Here is a 15736-nt window from a genome sequence, read left to right as displayed (position 1 = left end):
TCCCCATACCCCGTAATATGCACGATTTCTAAATACTGTAAGCAAATTCATACTGTTTGTTTGTTTGTATTATTTCAGATTATATATTGAAAAAGAACGCGTAACTCATCAGAAATGTTGATGCAGCAAACGACAATAAATTGTTTCCACCACTTAAATGACAGGAGTTTTATGCCATTGTTTTTGTTAAATATGTCTCTCTACACACTTTTTCTTATTATTAATAAATGATTAATACACATTATTAAAAATAATAAAAATACTACTACTAATAATAATAACACATATTTAAATCTCCATGTTTTGAGCATTATTGGAGATGTTAAAAATTCAAATTCAAATTTTTGTAAAGGCATCACGAGATACGAAAATATGGTGGACTCCCAGGACAAAAGTCAAGACAAAATCAATACTTGAAATGAACTTGAAATGAACTCTTATCAACATATAGCTATAGGCAGATATATAGATATTGATATGACCCCCTACCTCTACTTTTCAGTGTCCAAAATAATGCAAATTAGCAACATCTCAACATTTAAATAAAAATGCATGCATCTTAAAAGAAGAATATTTTTGGCTTAATATATTTAAAGCACTTTATGCAGCAGACAGTCAACTTAACTTCCATAACTTCAATCACCTGCATTTATTTAGGCATAATATCCACACAAATAAAAACACAACACTGCTAGACAATCTCTTAAAAAAAGAACAAAATAAACCCTCATCAGTTGTCAACACTGATTTGAAGTGACAAAGTAGTGCCATCTCACTGATTTCTCAGGTATTTAAGTACATACATACACAAATAAATATGTACACATGCAGCAGCAATCGCAGGCTCTGCTCTCTCTTCCAGCTCAGACACCGAAAATGATTTTGAGATCAGCCAGGGAGAGTTTGGAGAAAGTGCTTCCTGTTCCTGACAGCACATTCTGGGCCAGCTCCTTCTTCTTTGTTTGCAGTGCGGAAATCTTCCCCTCAACAGTGCCTTCACAGACAAACCTGGAAGTACACATACACATGTAGTGACAAAGACAATGAACGTTTGTATTCTAACAATAAAACCAGAGGAAGGAATTAGAGATCTGTCTTCATAAGGGAGGCCAACCCAACAGTTTTGGTCTCTATTGATGACTTCCCTGTTGATAATAACTGTATGGGGGTACATTTCTTCATTTAACTGGTAACAAGGTGAATGCAGCTACTGCCAATATGATGACATGACCTCCCAGATGGAGCTTCGAACCATTCTTCAGAATAATTACTGTTTAAAAATCTGAAATAAAGTTAGTCAATCTTAGGTTACCTGTGGATGGTGACATCTTTCCGCTGTCCAACTCTATAGATCCGATCACAGGCCTGATCCTCCAAGGCTGGGTTCCTGTCAGAATATTGAAAAGGTCAAAGATTAAAACTGTATTGATCCTTACACGTTTCTGACCTAGTTTCTGCAGATAGCATAGTAGTTATCATGTTTGTTTGCTAGAGAGAAGACTTGCTTTTGTGTGTGAACAAGGTTATTTTGTCTTTAAGTTTATCTGTGAGAGGTGCTATGTGGAGGAGAATCTGAATCACTGAAAAGATGTTGAAGAGACAGATATGGTAGTTGTAATCTCTGAGCCACTCAGAGATTACACTCACCAGTGCATGTCGATGAGGAAGAGGTGATTCCCCCCGATGAGATTCAATCCCACCCCTCCAGCACAGAGAGAAACCAGCATCACCTTTGGCATGAACCAGAAATTCTCATTATTTTTTTGAAATGCTTTCATTTTAGTACCACAACACACTGACAATATTTTCTGTCGATGTTTGTACAAATAACAATGCTCACTGTTTTCTTTAAACATTAACAAGTCCTCCTGTAAATGTTGCTTTAAAGGTAGAGACGTGTACCTGTGGTCCTTTAGGGTTAGTGTTGAATTCTTCCACCAGGTCCATGCGCTTTTTGGGGTTGACAGATCCATCGATAACAGCGTATCTCAAACCCATCCGCTTCAGATGAACCGCTACGATGCGGAGCATGCTGGTCCACTGGGACACAATAACACTGTGCAACAATCACACAGCAACAACATGTGGGTTACACAACAGAATGTAAAATGAACAGCTTGTGTGATCAAAACACAGAAGTAGTAGCCCTATTTGACTCAAAGCAGCCATACAGACTGTGAGATGTTAAAGTTTTACCTTTTCTGATCATCCTTTTTCTCTTGGATGGCCCTCAGCTCAGTGACAATAGCAGAAATCTGGAAATTGGAGGAAGAGAAAGAATAGAATAGAATAGAATTAGAATAAACATGTAGACACAGACTCTGACTTGTGTGAAACCTCGACACACAAGAAAAACAAATCTCAGCAAGCAAGAAACAAAATACTGAACGCTTTCAAAACTGTGTATTGGGCCATCAATCCCAAGTTCAGAACACTGTGACCTTCACTGACCATGTACCCATTACAGTATAACCACTTTACTATGATATTGCCACTTGGTGGCTGGAGTGAGCTGTCCATCAATACATCTGACTGCCTGCCCACCTTGGTGCTCTCACTTGTTTCCTCAAACAGCTGCGACGAGAAGCGGGTCCCATTAAGGGCCACCGTGTCCTTTGGTTCTGGACATGATGGCGAGGGGCTGGAGGAGAGCGACAGAGCATTCAGCTGCTCCTCTAGAGACAACACAATCCCATCACCCTCCAGCTCTGATGAATCAAGTGTCTGAGCAGAGACGAGAGAAGACACAAAAAAGCATGTATGTGCGTGTCTGTGAGATTAAAGACAAACCTGGAAAGCCTCACCACAGGATGTGAGTGTGTGTACCTTCTTAAGAAGTGAGAGGTGACAGCAGCACTGTCTCAGACGCAGCAACAAGGACAGGATGTGGACAGCGCTGGACGCCTGCTGAGGTCGCTGAGAGCCTGGCACAGCTGGGTCAGCCTGGGACAAACCAAACTCTTGGGCCACTTTTTCAAAAGGATTGGTGCTGGACGAGTTGCCTTTGTTGACATTGTTTCCTTCATGCCTCTTCAGGTAGTCCTGCAGAGTCGATCTGAGGAAAAAGATCATCAACTATGTAGCGAAATGGCTGCATTTTACCTTGTTTTGAGGTTGTTTTGTTTTTGAGAAACCTTAAATAACAGAAAACAGATGCTTTTTTTTACTTGGATTGGGCAAAGACCACATCATACACAGCCTGCTCATCCTCAGAGAGCTTCAGCTGGTGCACCTCGCAGGTCCGATTAGGAAGCAACACCTGGAAAATATAAAACTGCACTTCAACTGGAGCTGGACCAAGCAAACAGGGCATGACTATATAATCTGCTGACATCTAAAGGCCAAAATCAAAGATGAGAGGAGTTCGAGCTGTGGGTGTCTTTACCAGTGGTTTTCCTGTGGAGTCCTGTTGGTCTTTGGTTCTTCTGAGCAGCAAAGTCCTCGTCAGGATGTTGAGTCTCTCTCTGCCTCTTTTGGAGCCGTTGTCCACCTGAGCTTTCCACAGTTTGTATTCATCGAATGGAGAACAGCGCAGAAACCTGCAAGCAGAAAATGGACGGTGAAGTGCGGCGAGAAAGACATCAAAAATATAAGTGTGAGAGAGATTTCTTCACACATGTCCCTTATGCAAACAATCCAGCTTTTCTAAACCCGTGTTTTTGTCTTACTTGAGCAGTGAGTACATGTCGAGCAGGTTGTTCTGGATGGGTGTTCCGGTGACAGCCCAGCGAGCTCGAGCCCTCAGCTGGCAGACCGCTATGGAGGTCTGCACTTTTGGATTTTTGATGTTATGGGCTTCATCAAGAATGACGCGAGCCCAGGTCACTCGCAGGAGAGGAGCCGAGTGTGGCGGCTGAAGAGAAGTTGTTCAGTAGTAGTTTAATTATAAAATGTGTTTTGGCATAAAAAGTTACAGTTATAGTTTTCTGTCAGACATTGCATTTACCAGATTATCAGAATCCTTGACGGGCTTGTCAGGCTCCTCCTTCAGCACTGGGATCTCCTTAGAGACCAGACTGTACGTGGTGACCACCACATCATAATCAGCCAGTCTGAGGGACGGATACAGATGATGCATTTAGTTTGAATGTGTGCACTTTTAAGTTTCCATAAAACTGCGAGGACGGTGTGTACTTTGTTTAAATATGAGTGACTCCCTTACACTTTGGCACTTCTCTCACGATTGGAGCCATGGTACAGGTACACAGTCAGCTTGTTTGCCTTGACATGTCTATCTATCTCCTTTTTCCAGTGGTGAATCAGAGAGGCAGGACAGATGATCAGAGTACCATTAGAGACAACAACGGTGGAGTCTGGGTGACCAAAAAGAAGCAAATAAAACCACAAAATTAGGTAACATAGGGCATAAATGTGACCCTTATGGAAATGATTCAAAACCAAACTGTATATCACCATTTTTGGATACCCAGCTGTCGAGCTTTTGCCCTTCCTTCTTTTCATCATCCTCTTTCTTCTTGATCTTCTTGGACAGTAAGACGGAAATCATGGTCAGGGTCTTTCCCAAACCCATGTCATCCGCTGAAGTTGGAGAAAGAATGAACACATTACAATGTGATCTCATAGCCAAGGGAGTTGCCCTCTTCGTAAAGCCAAGAACAAGTGGCATTCCATGTGTTCACAGGTACTGTTTGTGATGGGAAAACATGAAAAAGCTTGAATCATGATGTCATCTCTTTCTTACATCAGTCTTCACTGTAACCTCTTTAATCAAAATAATACGCAAAGGAAATGCATAAACTTACCCAGAATTCCTCCACAGGGGTTTTGTGTTTCTCTCCATAGCAGCCAGGCCAAAGCTCTCCTCTGATGGGCCAAGAGGGAGACCTGACAAACCAATCACACAACAGCAATGTTACTAAAGAAACATACATGCAAAAGATGACATAGAAGTTCTGCACACTATTGACTATATGTGACTTCTAAACATGATATTCCAAAATAATGGGAAGTCACACTGTCAGACGACACGCATACATTATGTTATATCTATGAGTAAATGACCGATGTAAAACCAGAGTACTGAGTGACAGAGTGTGTAACCTTGAGGCCTTTGGGGTCTGGGGCCTCGGTCTCAGCATCAGGACAGGATTCCAAGGATTTGTGAAGATGGTCGATTGCCTCACAGGTGGCATTTTTTACTGCCAGCAGACGGTCCTCTGTCATTCTACCACCATAGAAGGCCTGTGCCTGTGGGTTTGCTGGAAAAAGGAAAGAGACAAATAATGTACTACAAACAAAACAGGTAAAGAAGAAATTGGTCCATAGAAAAAGAGCAAAAGATGCACAGAAATCTCTTAAACCTCGCCTACCTCCATGCATCTTGTCGTATCCCTGGCTCAGCTGGAGCCCCAGGGAGCTGCCTGAGGCCTGCTGTCGTGAGAGGCCCGGGGCTGGTGGGGCAGGGAGCAGGATGGTGCCACCCTGCCGGCTGAATGGGTTGATCTGGAGGCTGCTGTTGCCAGCTTCCTTGCTGTTACATCCATCCTGGGACTCTGAAAGTGATTTGTGCTCTATTATGTATATAAAAACATGGCTTGTGTGCTACAAAACCAATCTGTGAGTCTTAGCAGGAGGAAACATCATTTACCACTGCTGGACAGGAAACTCTTACCAGGCCGAGAATCAGCACTGAGGTTCAGTGACTCCAGCGCATCTTCCAGCTCTTTGACTTGTGTCTTCAGCCTCTCACCTTTATCTGGCAGAGCCGCCAGATTCACGACAGACAAAGTTGCCTTTTCAGGAGAAGAAGAAGACAGAGTGTTACATTTGCTTAAACAGCCAACCTAGCCTTTCTCCGTTTACTCACCTTTTTCTGTTGGAGCTGAGCAGTGAGCATTTTATGCAGCCCTTTATCCACCTGACCTTTCATCTTAGAGACAGGCTGGAACCCTGGGAAGGTAGTCAGTGTCTTTTGAAGAGTGTTGACAGGAGGCGTCTTCTGAGTAGGAGGTTTCACTGACACCAACACCACATCATCATCATCATTTTTGGTTTGACTGGACTCTGGGTTGTCAGATTTGGAGCTCCCGGCGTAATCAGAGTTTGAGGATGTCTGTGTACTGCTGCTGGGTATAGAGTCAGAGGTTTTCTTTTTTACGGTGGGCTCAGTTTGTTTCACCACATGAGTTTCACCTTTAGTTGGTTGCTGTGGAAAGTTCTTGTGAAGATCCGGTGAGGCTTGATTAACTTTCTCAGGATGAACAACCTTGACGCTGGCGGTAGAAGTTGTTTTCTCTGCCTCTCTTTGCACAGTGTGCTTCCCTTCAGCCTCGTCTGGCGTCTTATCCATTATTTTTTCCACACCGTTTGCTTTGGGACTGTTGCTCTGCTCATTTGAAGCTCTCTTCTTTAACTTCATCCCTGGTGGAAGTTGTTTACCTCTGTAACTCAACTCTAATTCCTCCTCTTGTTCTTCTGCTCCTGCACCTACGGCCTCCACATTTTCTTTCTGATAACTTTCTTTTCCTTCAGCCTTGTGACTTGCCTCTTTCTCCTCAACTCCTCCAGTCTGCATTCTCCTCCACTCAGAGTCCTTGTCTGTCTTTGCAGGGGCCTTGAAGGGGTTTCGGACAGGAGGAAGGGCAGAGGGCTGTGTGTCAGACAGAGGGTTTCTCTTCTCTTCTTTCTCAGGCTGTGATGATGGATGATGAGAGACATTTTATTAACTTATTTACAATAGCAGAGAAAAGTTTGTACCAAAAGGAAAAATGAATTTAACTAAAGATTTTAATTTTAGGGTGCACCTTCCACCTTTATTAGACCAATATATTAGATAATGGCCAGTGGTTCATAGATACTTGTCAACTCTTCCCAACAATGTAAGCCAATTAAATATATTACCGGTAATGACACAGGTATTAAAAAGATAGTGAAAGTGAAAGGTCTTACTGCAGTCCAAGGCACATTTCCGCACCACTTCTGGCCTGCTTGTTTACCCACAATACATCTGTAAAACAACCTGCAGGAGAGAAATGACATCACAAGTCAGAGCAACCAACCTTATGTACATTTTAAGTACCTCAAAAGAAGCATAAGTCTGCACACCCACCTGTGAACCTGTTGTTGCTGACTGTATGTGAGAGCCTGAAGTTCCACCAGTGAATCTTCATGATGGAGGCAGTGGGAAGGTGGGATGCTAAAGGAAGCAGGAACATGAATATAATGCAAACCCAGCTTTTTGTCAACAACTACAACAATTAAATAACTCTTTACTTGCACCAGGGCTACGTATCAGCTGGTACCACCATTATTAAAGTATAATTTACTGCATGTTCATCATCTCATCTAGGTTGGACTGTGGTGGGTATTTGATTCAGTCAAGACACAGCTTCATGAAATGATGTAACGTCAGTACCTCGCTTGCTGACTGAATTCACAGCCTTGCTTGTCAACGCAGACGTAGAAGCTCTTGCCTTTATTTGGGCCATCTTTTACGCCCGTTTTTAACATACACACGTTTCCTGTGTAACAAGAGAGAGAATATTTAAGCACATTGCAAAGAAAACGGGTCAACACACACACAATGGTTACAGGAATCCTTAAAATAAAATGCCATGTCATGCACACGGCATGCAGTTTTTCCTATTGCTCCTGTAATCTCAATAAACATTTCTTAGATAGCGTTTCACTAACTTACTGCGACTTACCGTGGATATCACATAAAACCCTTTCCATTGTGCCAATGACACAGTTTAACTTCAGTAACTGCTGGACTGTATAGTGAAAGTCTGTAGTTTTGTATCAACCAATCACAGCGGTCAGAAACCACATCCGGTCTGTGAATGTCAGTTTAAAAGTTCTCGTACTAATTAGTCAATACAATTCCCTTGTGTTTACCTTAAAAGTAATCGCATATTAGCAGATGGGAGATTTATAATAATAATAAACAATATTCAGACAAAAACCAACAGTATATGCCAGATTAGTTTCGCGTGACCACTGTTATTATGAAATATTTGCCAAGCGCAGCTAAACCGGATATGATCTCAAGCTTCCTTTTTAAAAAATATATTCTATAATAGAATGCTTGAAAGTATGTAAAATATTTCTGTGGTTGTATATGTATTTTAGAATGCTATTCATTTTTATGTAACAAAACAGCACATTAAAATGAATTTCGCAAAACCATCGTTTGAGGACGCAGTGTGAACTACATTACCCATAGTGCAACACGCTTTCTTTTGCCGTTTCTTTCGCTCTCGCGGGCTTTGTTTTGATATGGCGGCAGGCTTCGAAACTTAGTTCTGCTATGTTTGTGTAACGCACGGTTTCACACCTATCAGAGTGGATCTGTCCCTTGTTACAGGTAAATCCTGTGTGTTTTCACGTGTTTATTAATGCTATGAACTTATTTGCATTGTCACTGTAGTGTTACAAGCGGAAACAACTTTCATAGTGTCCCCCGGTTACAACAACGGGCGAATGTCAACAAGGAAAGCCTTTTAAATAAAACGACGTTTAAATGACATGCTACTAACTAACTTGTCTGAAATGTGGCTTTTATATCGTGAATGTTGTCAGTGATGCGGCGCTTTGTATTTGTTTATGGTCACGTTTAATTAGCTGTTGCTAATCAGAGAATAACAACATTTTCTGCTACTTCTGCTTTTTACCGAAATGACTGATGTTACTTATAATACAATTTAAACTGTTTACTATATATAATTTTCCTGGCATCGTCTGGTTCGCGTTGGACGGTGTGTATTTAGGCGTGATTAACCCCTGTCACTATAATCTGTTGTTTAAATCCCGGATTAGCAAAACCTGCTTGAGACACCGCAGTCACCATGTCATCTCCAGCCGGGCTTCAGTACAGCCAAGATGACTTTTTGGCCCAGTGGATGCCAAGTAGCGCCAGAGCTGGAGTGATCCTCAACCCTTTACCGGACTTGGCTGGCTCCCGACACACATCTGCCACGGGATCCCCACATCTGGAGCCAGACGACTCATTCGTCTCTGACTTTGCCCCACTGCCCGCCTCCGCGGACAGCAGCTGCCTGGATGTGGCACTCGGAGGACAGAGGGCAGGGAGTGACTCTGTGCCAACGAGAGTTTCAGAGGGACAGTTGAACGGTTTGCATGAGATGGCCAGCAAATCACAGGATCTGCCCCTTAGGCTGAAACTGGAACAGGTAAGGACACATATCGGAGACCTCTGTGTCCACCATGTATTACGTTTTTGCAACATATTGTCTTTCTGATGATACTATATATGATTTTCTGTTAAAATTCTACTACTGATATATAAGTTCAAGTGATACTTTTCTGAAAATAGTCCCACCTGACTACCTACCAGCTGAAATAGACAATTTATTTTTTGTATTCTGATGAAATGGACAAAAACTTTATTGACTGATTGATTATATTAATACTAGAGAAAGGGAATTAATTAATCTCTCTATAGATCAAGAGACACTGACTAAACACAACTGGTAATCTAAGGACACATATAGAGACAATAAAAAGTACCTTTCTGTCACTTTGTGTGACACTAGTCTTGATTATATCACTGCTTCCTGTTTACCCCTCGCACCTCAATCACACAAGCCCCTTTGCCTTTCCCTGCTATTATTAGTATTTTTCCCCTAAGCCTATTTCTGTTGACAAAGACCTAATTAGTGACGGAAGTGTGTGGATAAAGTAAACAGTAAACAGTGACTTTTGGTGGAATTAGCTGCAATGTGAGAGAATAGAAACACGTCGTAATCGTCAGCTTATTACATTATACTTTTTGTGAGCAGTTAAGGAAATGGCAGCAGCAGATGCAGGAGCAGTTGAAAGCCCAACAGCTGGAGGAGCTGCTTAAACTACAGGAGGACCAGCAGAGGCTGCTGGGAATTGTGACTAAATCCCAGCACAGCATTGGAGGTTAGGTGAAGAACTGATGATGTCAGATACGTTTGAAAACAGTGTGTATGTCTTTGCACTGTGAAGTCAGTATTATGTATCCTCTAAAAGATGCAGAGAGCTCAGGAGCTGAATGGGATGAGGACACACCTCACAGGCCCTCTTATTGCAGAGGGAGCAGATACAGCCCCAGCAGAAACCACTGTGGGGGTCCACGTGGCTCTAAAAGTGTCCTACAGCAGGAACAGCAGCTCCCTAATGGTCAAAATCATGAAGAAGATGAAGAGGAGGGTGAGAAAATGTCTTCTGAAAAGCAGTTCTTATTTCTTATCAAGCAGCCAGCACACATCTTATCTGACTTCATCGAATGGTGTGTGCGACATGATTTTTGGAGATAAATCACTGCTGTATAAAACCATTGTGTTTGGTTTAGGCACATGGAACTCAAGAGAAAGTGATCAGGAGCACAGTGTTGATACTGGCCATTTTCCTGAGCATATGGGTGTTGCTCAGTCTGAAGACCACAGAAGTGAGGATAAAGTCTTTCATGACAGGTTAGTATTGATTATCTTGCAGTGTATTAAAATGAAAGAGTTAGGAACTAAACCAACGGCCTGTTTTGAATGTATTCATGTGTTTATTTGGCTCTTCTGCAGACCTATAAGGCCAGGTATTGGGGGCGAGAAGACATTTGAGGAGATGTTGGAGGAGCAGCTTAGGTTGGAGGAGCAGAGGCTGAGGTCTGCTCAGCAACACCAGGTAGGAGGACATATCAGCAGTCTCCTTGAAGGAGCAAAAAAAGAAACAAGAAGAGCTAGGACTGCAGATACACAAATACAGAAAACAAACAAAAGAGTTGTGTGACAAGGCAACAAAAATGTAATTTTATTCCTAACTTCTCCCCTTAACAGAGGCGAGATCCTGCAGCTCATCCAAAGAGGGCCTTCCTTAAACGAGGTGAGGGGCTTTCTAGATTTACGAACAATCGCAAGGCTTCCCCGAAAAGAATGGAGGTAAAGGACTCCAAACAACAACACCTAGCCAAAGTAATCTTACGCAGCAATTCAGCACCGGCATCCATCCAGAATAGTGTCCCACGGCTTACTGTCCAACGTAAAACTGCCATACTCAACAAGGAAAACCGACTGAGGGGAGTCTGTTCGCCACTTCAGGACGTCAGAGCAGAGAGTAAAGCAGCAAAGACCAACATTCTGGGTAGTCATCAAAAACAGAACACAGAGGGACCACAGTCTGTTCAAACTGTCCAAGATGACAGACAAACCAAGCAACACCTACCAGGGCAAGCGAAAGAGCAGAATAACAGAAAAGTGGGACCATCAGTTCAGGCTCCGAGGAACCCACGTGGTCACAACATGCAGCCAAATCCTGTAACCAAACAACGTGGCATGTCAGGAGGGCAAGAAAAAGCTGTGAAGAATGCAGGCTGTGGATCAAATGTGGAATCGGCTGAGGGAGGAGACAAAGTTCCACAGGAATCCTTTGAGTTGTCGTTCCAGGAGAAGCTCCAGCGCTGGGACTGTGACCGGCAGCTGGAAAGCATGGAGCTGGGGGAGTTTGAGCTGCTGGAGCAGGCAGCTGAAGAGCTGTCCTTCTCATCCAACTCCTCCTTTGTCATGAAGGTATTTGAAGCACATATTTAACTGAATGCTTTGTCTCAGTATCACTGTTTTCCTACTGTGCTGATTTCATTTGTTCTCGCAGGTTCTTCAGATGGACCAGCAGCACCAGAAACTCCAGGCTGTCAAAGGGCTCCACCAGCGGCGGCTTTCCTCCACTCCCATCAAGTCTCCTCCAAAAGGTGCACCACAGCAGAGCAGCAGTGTTGGGCACAGCAGTGGTTTGGTGTGTAAAAATAGCTCTGTAAACTCGGTAGCATTTATGGGAAAAATAAGAGCTGAAACACTAAACGACAAAGTTAACCCAGAGGACAAAGAGGAAGAGGACAGCGAGAAAGAAGACAGACAGGAGATGTCAGATGCGTTGTCCTATGGTGGGCCTGAATTTGGACACCAGGATGTCATGGTCAGAGGCACCGTTTCCTTCCCTGCTCCGCCCAGCTTACCTTATGACAAGCACTCTTACCAAGATGAGGATAGTTTTAGGGATTCAGCGTCAGACGGGGAACAAGAGGATGATGGAGAGAGTGTCTGTGATGACTCCACTCTGACCGAAGGCGGCCACCAGAGGAGAGTGGTGTTTGACGATGATGACACGTGGAATGACCTGGAAGAGACTGCCATCAGCGCAGCCAGTGACAACAGAGTTGTTACTCCAGTATCCAGACCGACGGCCAATAGAATTTCACCACCGGTGAAGAGCCTGGTGAGGAAGGTGGCAGCAAACAAAGTTGTAGAACTGGAACAGTTTACAGTCAACCCGGAGCCTGATCCTCCTCCTCCTGCCTCCCAACTCATGACAAGGCTGTTCCCCTCGCTGAAGCCAAAAGCCCAGCATGCAACTCTCCCCACACCTGTTTCAGAAACCAGAAAACCAGAGGACGAGACAGGTTAGATCAACGCTAGCTGTTCATTGTTATTAGTGACCTCATGGGCACATTTTTGCATGGTTATTTTTCTGTTTGATGTGTGCACCGTCAGGCCATCAGGTTCAGTCCAGACAGCTTCGGGAGAGACTGGTTGAGCTGGAGATTGAGATTGAGAGGTTTAAGAAGGAGAATGCTGCTCTCACCAAACTCAGACAGGAGAATGAGAAAGAACAGGAGAACCTGAGGTGATGTGATGAAAACACAATGACTGAAGTTCACTGATTTTCGGCTGGTTTTAATAGATTTTTGTCTCTGCTGGTGTAGTTTATCTTTACTGTGTTGCTTGTGCTGTAGGAAGGAGCGTTTGGACTTTGAGCAGACTAAAGCAAAGGAGATGGCCAAGTTTGAGGAATACAAGAAAGAGGAAAACAGGAAGTTGCAGAAGGAGCGCAAACTGTTCGAGAAGCACACATTAGCAGCAAAAGCCATGCCTGACAAGAAGGAACGAGAGGAAATCCTGGTGAGAAGGCAGACCTTGCATCGATGTCACTTCCTCCTCCCATGACCCATTTTTAACATAAAGCATTGATGAAGTCCAGTCCAGTTTGATTTAGTACTTAGTTGTAAGTATATTATGTTGTGAAATCTGATACTAGATGCTGAAGCAGCAGTTGAGTTCCCTGCAAGAGGACCTAAGGAAGCGGGAGAGCCGCTGGACCTCCACACACAGCCGACTGCGCCAACAGATTGAGTCCCTCAGCCAGGACAACAGTTCTCTCCAAGAAGAGGTACCTGACCGAACGTTTCACCTCTTCGTTCCCTTTATAACAAGCAGAAAGAAACATGTCATTTTTCCTTTTACATTCTCTTTAAAATGAAGATCCGTGTGTTGGAAAAGCTCCGCCTCAGCGCCTGGAGGAAAAACGCAGAGAACAGCACGGAAAGAAAAGATGGACCCAGAATATATGAGAATAACATGTCATCTGTGAGCAAAGGAGTCACGTTCGCTGTAAGCCTGTTCCTACAATCTGTTATTGATTATATTAATGTTGTCTGGAATGTTAACCGTGGTCTAAAATGTCTTTATTGTGCTTACAACACAAAGTACTTGTTGTAACAACCATTTAAATCTTTCTGTTTTCAGAGTCCTCTTGACTCAGGAGGAGGAGGCAGCAGCAGCCCTCCACAGAGCAGCACTGCTGCATCCATAAGGAGGAACTGCAAAGACAGCAGTCAGGGAGCAGCAGGTATGGTTGAGGCTTCAATAATAAGTTAGATTGATCACCAACTAGATGACATGGTAGGTTTAGAGGTTTCTGCATGATTTGACTTTAAAATTTCTACAATACTTTTCATCTAAATGTTTTAAGAAGTATTTTAAAAATCACATTTTTTGTTTTCTTTAAGCAAGCTTCTCAATTAAGATATATGCTATAATATCAAACATGAATAAATTATATATATATAATTAATATATAATATAATATTGCAAATGCGATTGTCCTACCTTGAGTTTCCCTATATCCAGTCTAATCAGTGCTTTAAAATAACTGTTCCAAGCTGAGAATGGTAAGGATTAATTCCATCATACTTTTGGCAGCAATGAAGAGCAGTCTGAGGAAGCCAGGCCCATCCTCCACCATGTTACCCATCAGGAAGACAGAGGAGAGGTCAGCACCTGCCAAGAGCCAAGAAAAACCTCCAGAGCCTGAACACTCACCTAACTGTTCTCCGGTAAAAAATAATAATAATAATAATAATAATATAATATTATATAAATATATAATATTAACTAATATATTACTGTATTCTAGGAAAAAAACAGTCCGTCACTGTTCAGACGTGGCTCTGATTTGGCCTATTGTATTTGCAGGTCCCATCTAAATGCCTACACTTAACAATGTGAAATTTTCCTCTTGTAGCGAGGGGATTCTCCAAAAGAAGCAGAGTGCAGTGAGGTCCAAGAGGCAGAGGCAGTCCAGGAGGTGATCACACACCCTGATGGCAAGGTGAGAATGTGAGATACTGAATAGTGTGAGTTTAAGATGACAACAACAAATAAAATGTGGTTACTGATCACTTAAATAAGTTTTCTTGCAGTGTTACTGATCATTTGAAGCGGCTGACGGTGCTCTGGTTCTTAACCCTTTAGACTGAAAAGGTTCTAAATGGTGGCGATCGCCTCGTCACGTTTCCCAATGGCACCAGGAAAGAGGTTTCAGCAGATGGACTGACGGTCAAAGTCACCTTCTTCAATGGAGATACTAAAGAAGTCACTGCTGACCAGAGAGTGGTGAGAATTCATGTTGCATTGAATTTATGTGATGTACGCATTAACTCTGGTCCCATGTACCCTGAGAAAAAACATGGACATTAAGCTGCAAATGTGGAAGAGGGGACGGGACTGTTACCACACTAACCTGAGAGGTGGTGACACTAATTAATATAAATAAATTCTCTGCTCCTTCCCCAGATCTACTACTACGCTGATGCCCAGACTACACACATCACCTACCCGGATGGCATGGAAGTCCTGCATTTCCCCAACAACCAGACGGGTAAGAGCATTTGATGAAGCAGTGGCGTCACATAGAGATAAAAGCTGCTTGAGAAATCAGTGGAATTAACCCAAAACTTACAATTTCATATATATTCACACCAATCATATATTGTACATTGTTGTATTATGCGTGCAGAGAAACATTTTCCAGATGGCCGTAAAGAAATCACGTTCCCAGACCAGACGGTCAAGAACCTGTTCCCCAATGGGAGAGAAGAGAGTGTCTTGACAGATGGTACCATCATACAGGTCAACACGTAAGTAAAGACAAAACCTTTGTGTGTTTTCCAAAATAAATGTGTGGAAGTGAGACTTTAATAATAAATAATAATAGATTTACTGATCAACTGACTAATCAACACAACTTTGTAAAGCAGTGTATTTCTTGCACAACTACCGATTTAAATGCAGGTGTGTGAATTTGTACTGTAACCTTCAGGGACGGCACCAAAGAGATCCACTTCAACACAGGCCAGAAGGAGATTCACACAGCGGACTACAAAAAACGGGAGTATCCAGATGGCACCGTGAAGACGGTCTACAATGACGGCAGACAAGAAACCCGCTACCCCACCGGAAGGCTCAGAATCAAAGATAAAGATGGAAATGTCATTCTGGACAACATGGCGTAAAAACGGGGAATATCACTTATAAAAAGAATATGAGTTCAGATGATACAAACACCTGGTGGACTTTATGCTCTCGCTTATGTTTGAGGTCATGTTTTATCCCTACCATTTATCTTTATCTTTGTTTTGCAGAGAAAAAAGGTTCTTTCCTCCCATGATGTCAGACATATTTGG

General features: G+C 42.8%; 2 protein-coding genes across 3 annotated transcripts; one reads left to right on the top strand and one right to left on the bottom strand.

Annotated features, from left to right (window-relative positions):
- Positions 1-634: 634 nt before the first annotated feature.
- On the bottom strand, positions 635-7790 carry ttf2 (transcription termination factor, RNA polymerase II). The gene is made up of 22 exons (XM_028393445.1): positions 7668-7790; positions 7376-7481; positions 7070-7156; positions 6910-6979; positions 5828-6652; positions 5633-5753; positions 5331-5513; positions 5062-5219; positions 4764-4845; positions 4414-4539; positions 4163-4313; positions 3947-4052; positions 3669-3853; positions 3386-3539; positions 3168-3259; positions 2827-3055; positions 2545-2724; positions 2197-2255; positions 1903-2056; positions 1648-1730; positions 1313-1387; positions 635-1008 (listed from the first exon to the last, which is right to left on the bottom strand). Exons 1-22 carry the CDS (start codon positions 7693-7695, stop codon positions 864-866), a joined length of 3399 nt encoding a protein of 1132 aa, XP_028249246.1. The 5' UTR covers positions 7696-7790; the 3' UTR covers positions 635-863.
- Positions 7791-8206: 416 nt separating this feature from the next.
- On the top strand, positions 8207-15736 carry cpap (centrosome assembly and centriole elongation protein). Of its 2 annotated transcripts, XM_028393461.1 has the most exons (19): positions 8207-8326; positions 8779-9152; positions 9762-9888; positions 9979-10158; positions 10301-10421; positions 10524-10626; positions 10779-11507; positions 11590-12394; positions 12486-12618; positions 12728-12893; positions 13030-13161; positions 13254-13382; positions 13518-13620; positions 13974-14107; positions 14296-14382; positions 14526-14666; positions 14847-14931; positions 15070-15190; positions 15373-15736. In XM_028393461.1, exons 2-19 carry the CDS (start codon positions 8808-8810, stop codon positions 15563-15565), a joined length of 3834 nt encoding a protein of 1277 aa, XP_028249262.1. In that variant the 5' UTR covers positions 8207-8326; positions 8779-8807; the 3' UTR covers positions 15566-15736. The 2 variants fall into 2 exon arrangements, with proteins under 2 accessions (XP_028249262.1, XP_028249263.1); XM_028393462.1 differs by lacking the exon at positions 8207-8326 and having other exon boundaries at positions 8760-9152.

The sequence above is a fragment of the Parambassis ranga genome, chromosome 21 (assembly GCF_900634625.1).
Source record: "Parambassis ranga chromosome 21, fParRan2.1, whole genome shotgun sequence".
Lineage (NCBI taxonomy): Eukaryota > Metazoa > Chordata > Actinopteri > Ambassidae > Parambassis > Parambassis ranga.
This window is presented reverse-complemented; position numbering and strand designations above follow the sequence as displayed.

Excerpts from the sequence above, each read along its gene's own strand:
- ttf2 (XM_028393445.1), bottom strand. The coding sequence starts at position 7,695 with ATGGAAAGGGTTTTATGTGATATCCACG. Across the intron at positions 4,053-4,162 it reads CGTGAGAGAAGTGCCAAAGT|ACTGGCTGATTATGATGTGG; the intron begins GTAAGGGAGTCA and ends TCCGTCCCTCAG. Across the intron at positions 1,731-1,902 it reads CTAACCCTAAAGGACCACAG|GTGATGCTGGTTTCTCTCTG; the intron begins GTACACGTCTCT and ends TTCATGCCAAAG.
- cpap (XM_028393461.1), top strand. The coding sequence starts at position 8,808 with ATGTCATCTCCAGCCGGGCTTCAGTACAGCCAAGATGACTTTTTGGCC. Across the intron at positions 9,889-9,978 it reads ATCCCAGCACAGCATTGGAG|ATGCAGAGAGCTCAGGAGCT; the intron begins GTTAGGTGAAGA and ends ATCCTCTAAAAG. Across the intron at positions 13,383-13,517 it reads GCAAAGGAGTCACGTTCGCT|AGTCCTCTTGACTCAGGAGG; the intron begins GTAAGCCTGTTC and ends TTCTGTTTTCAG.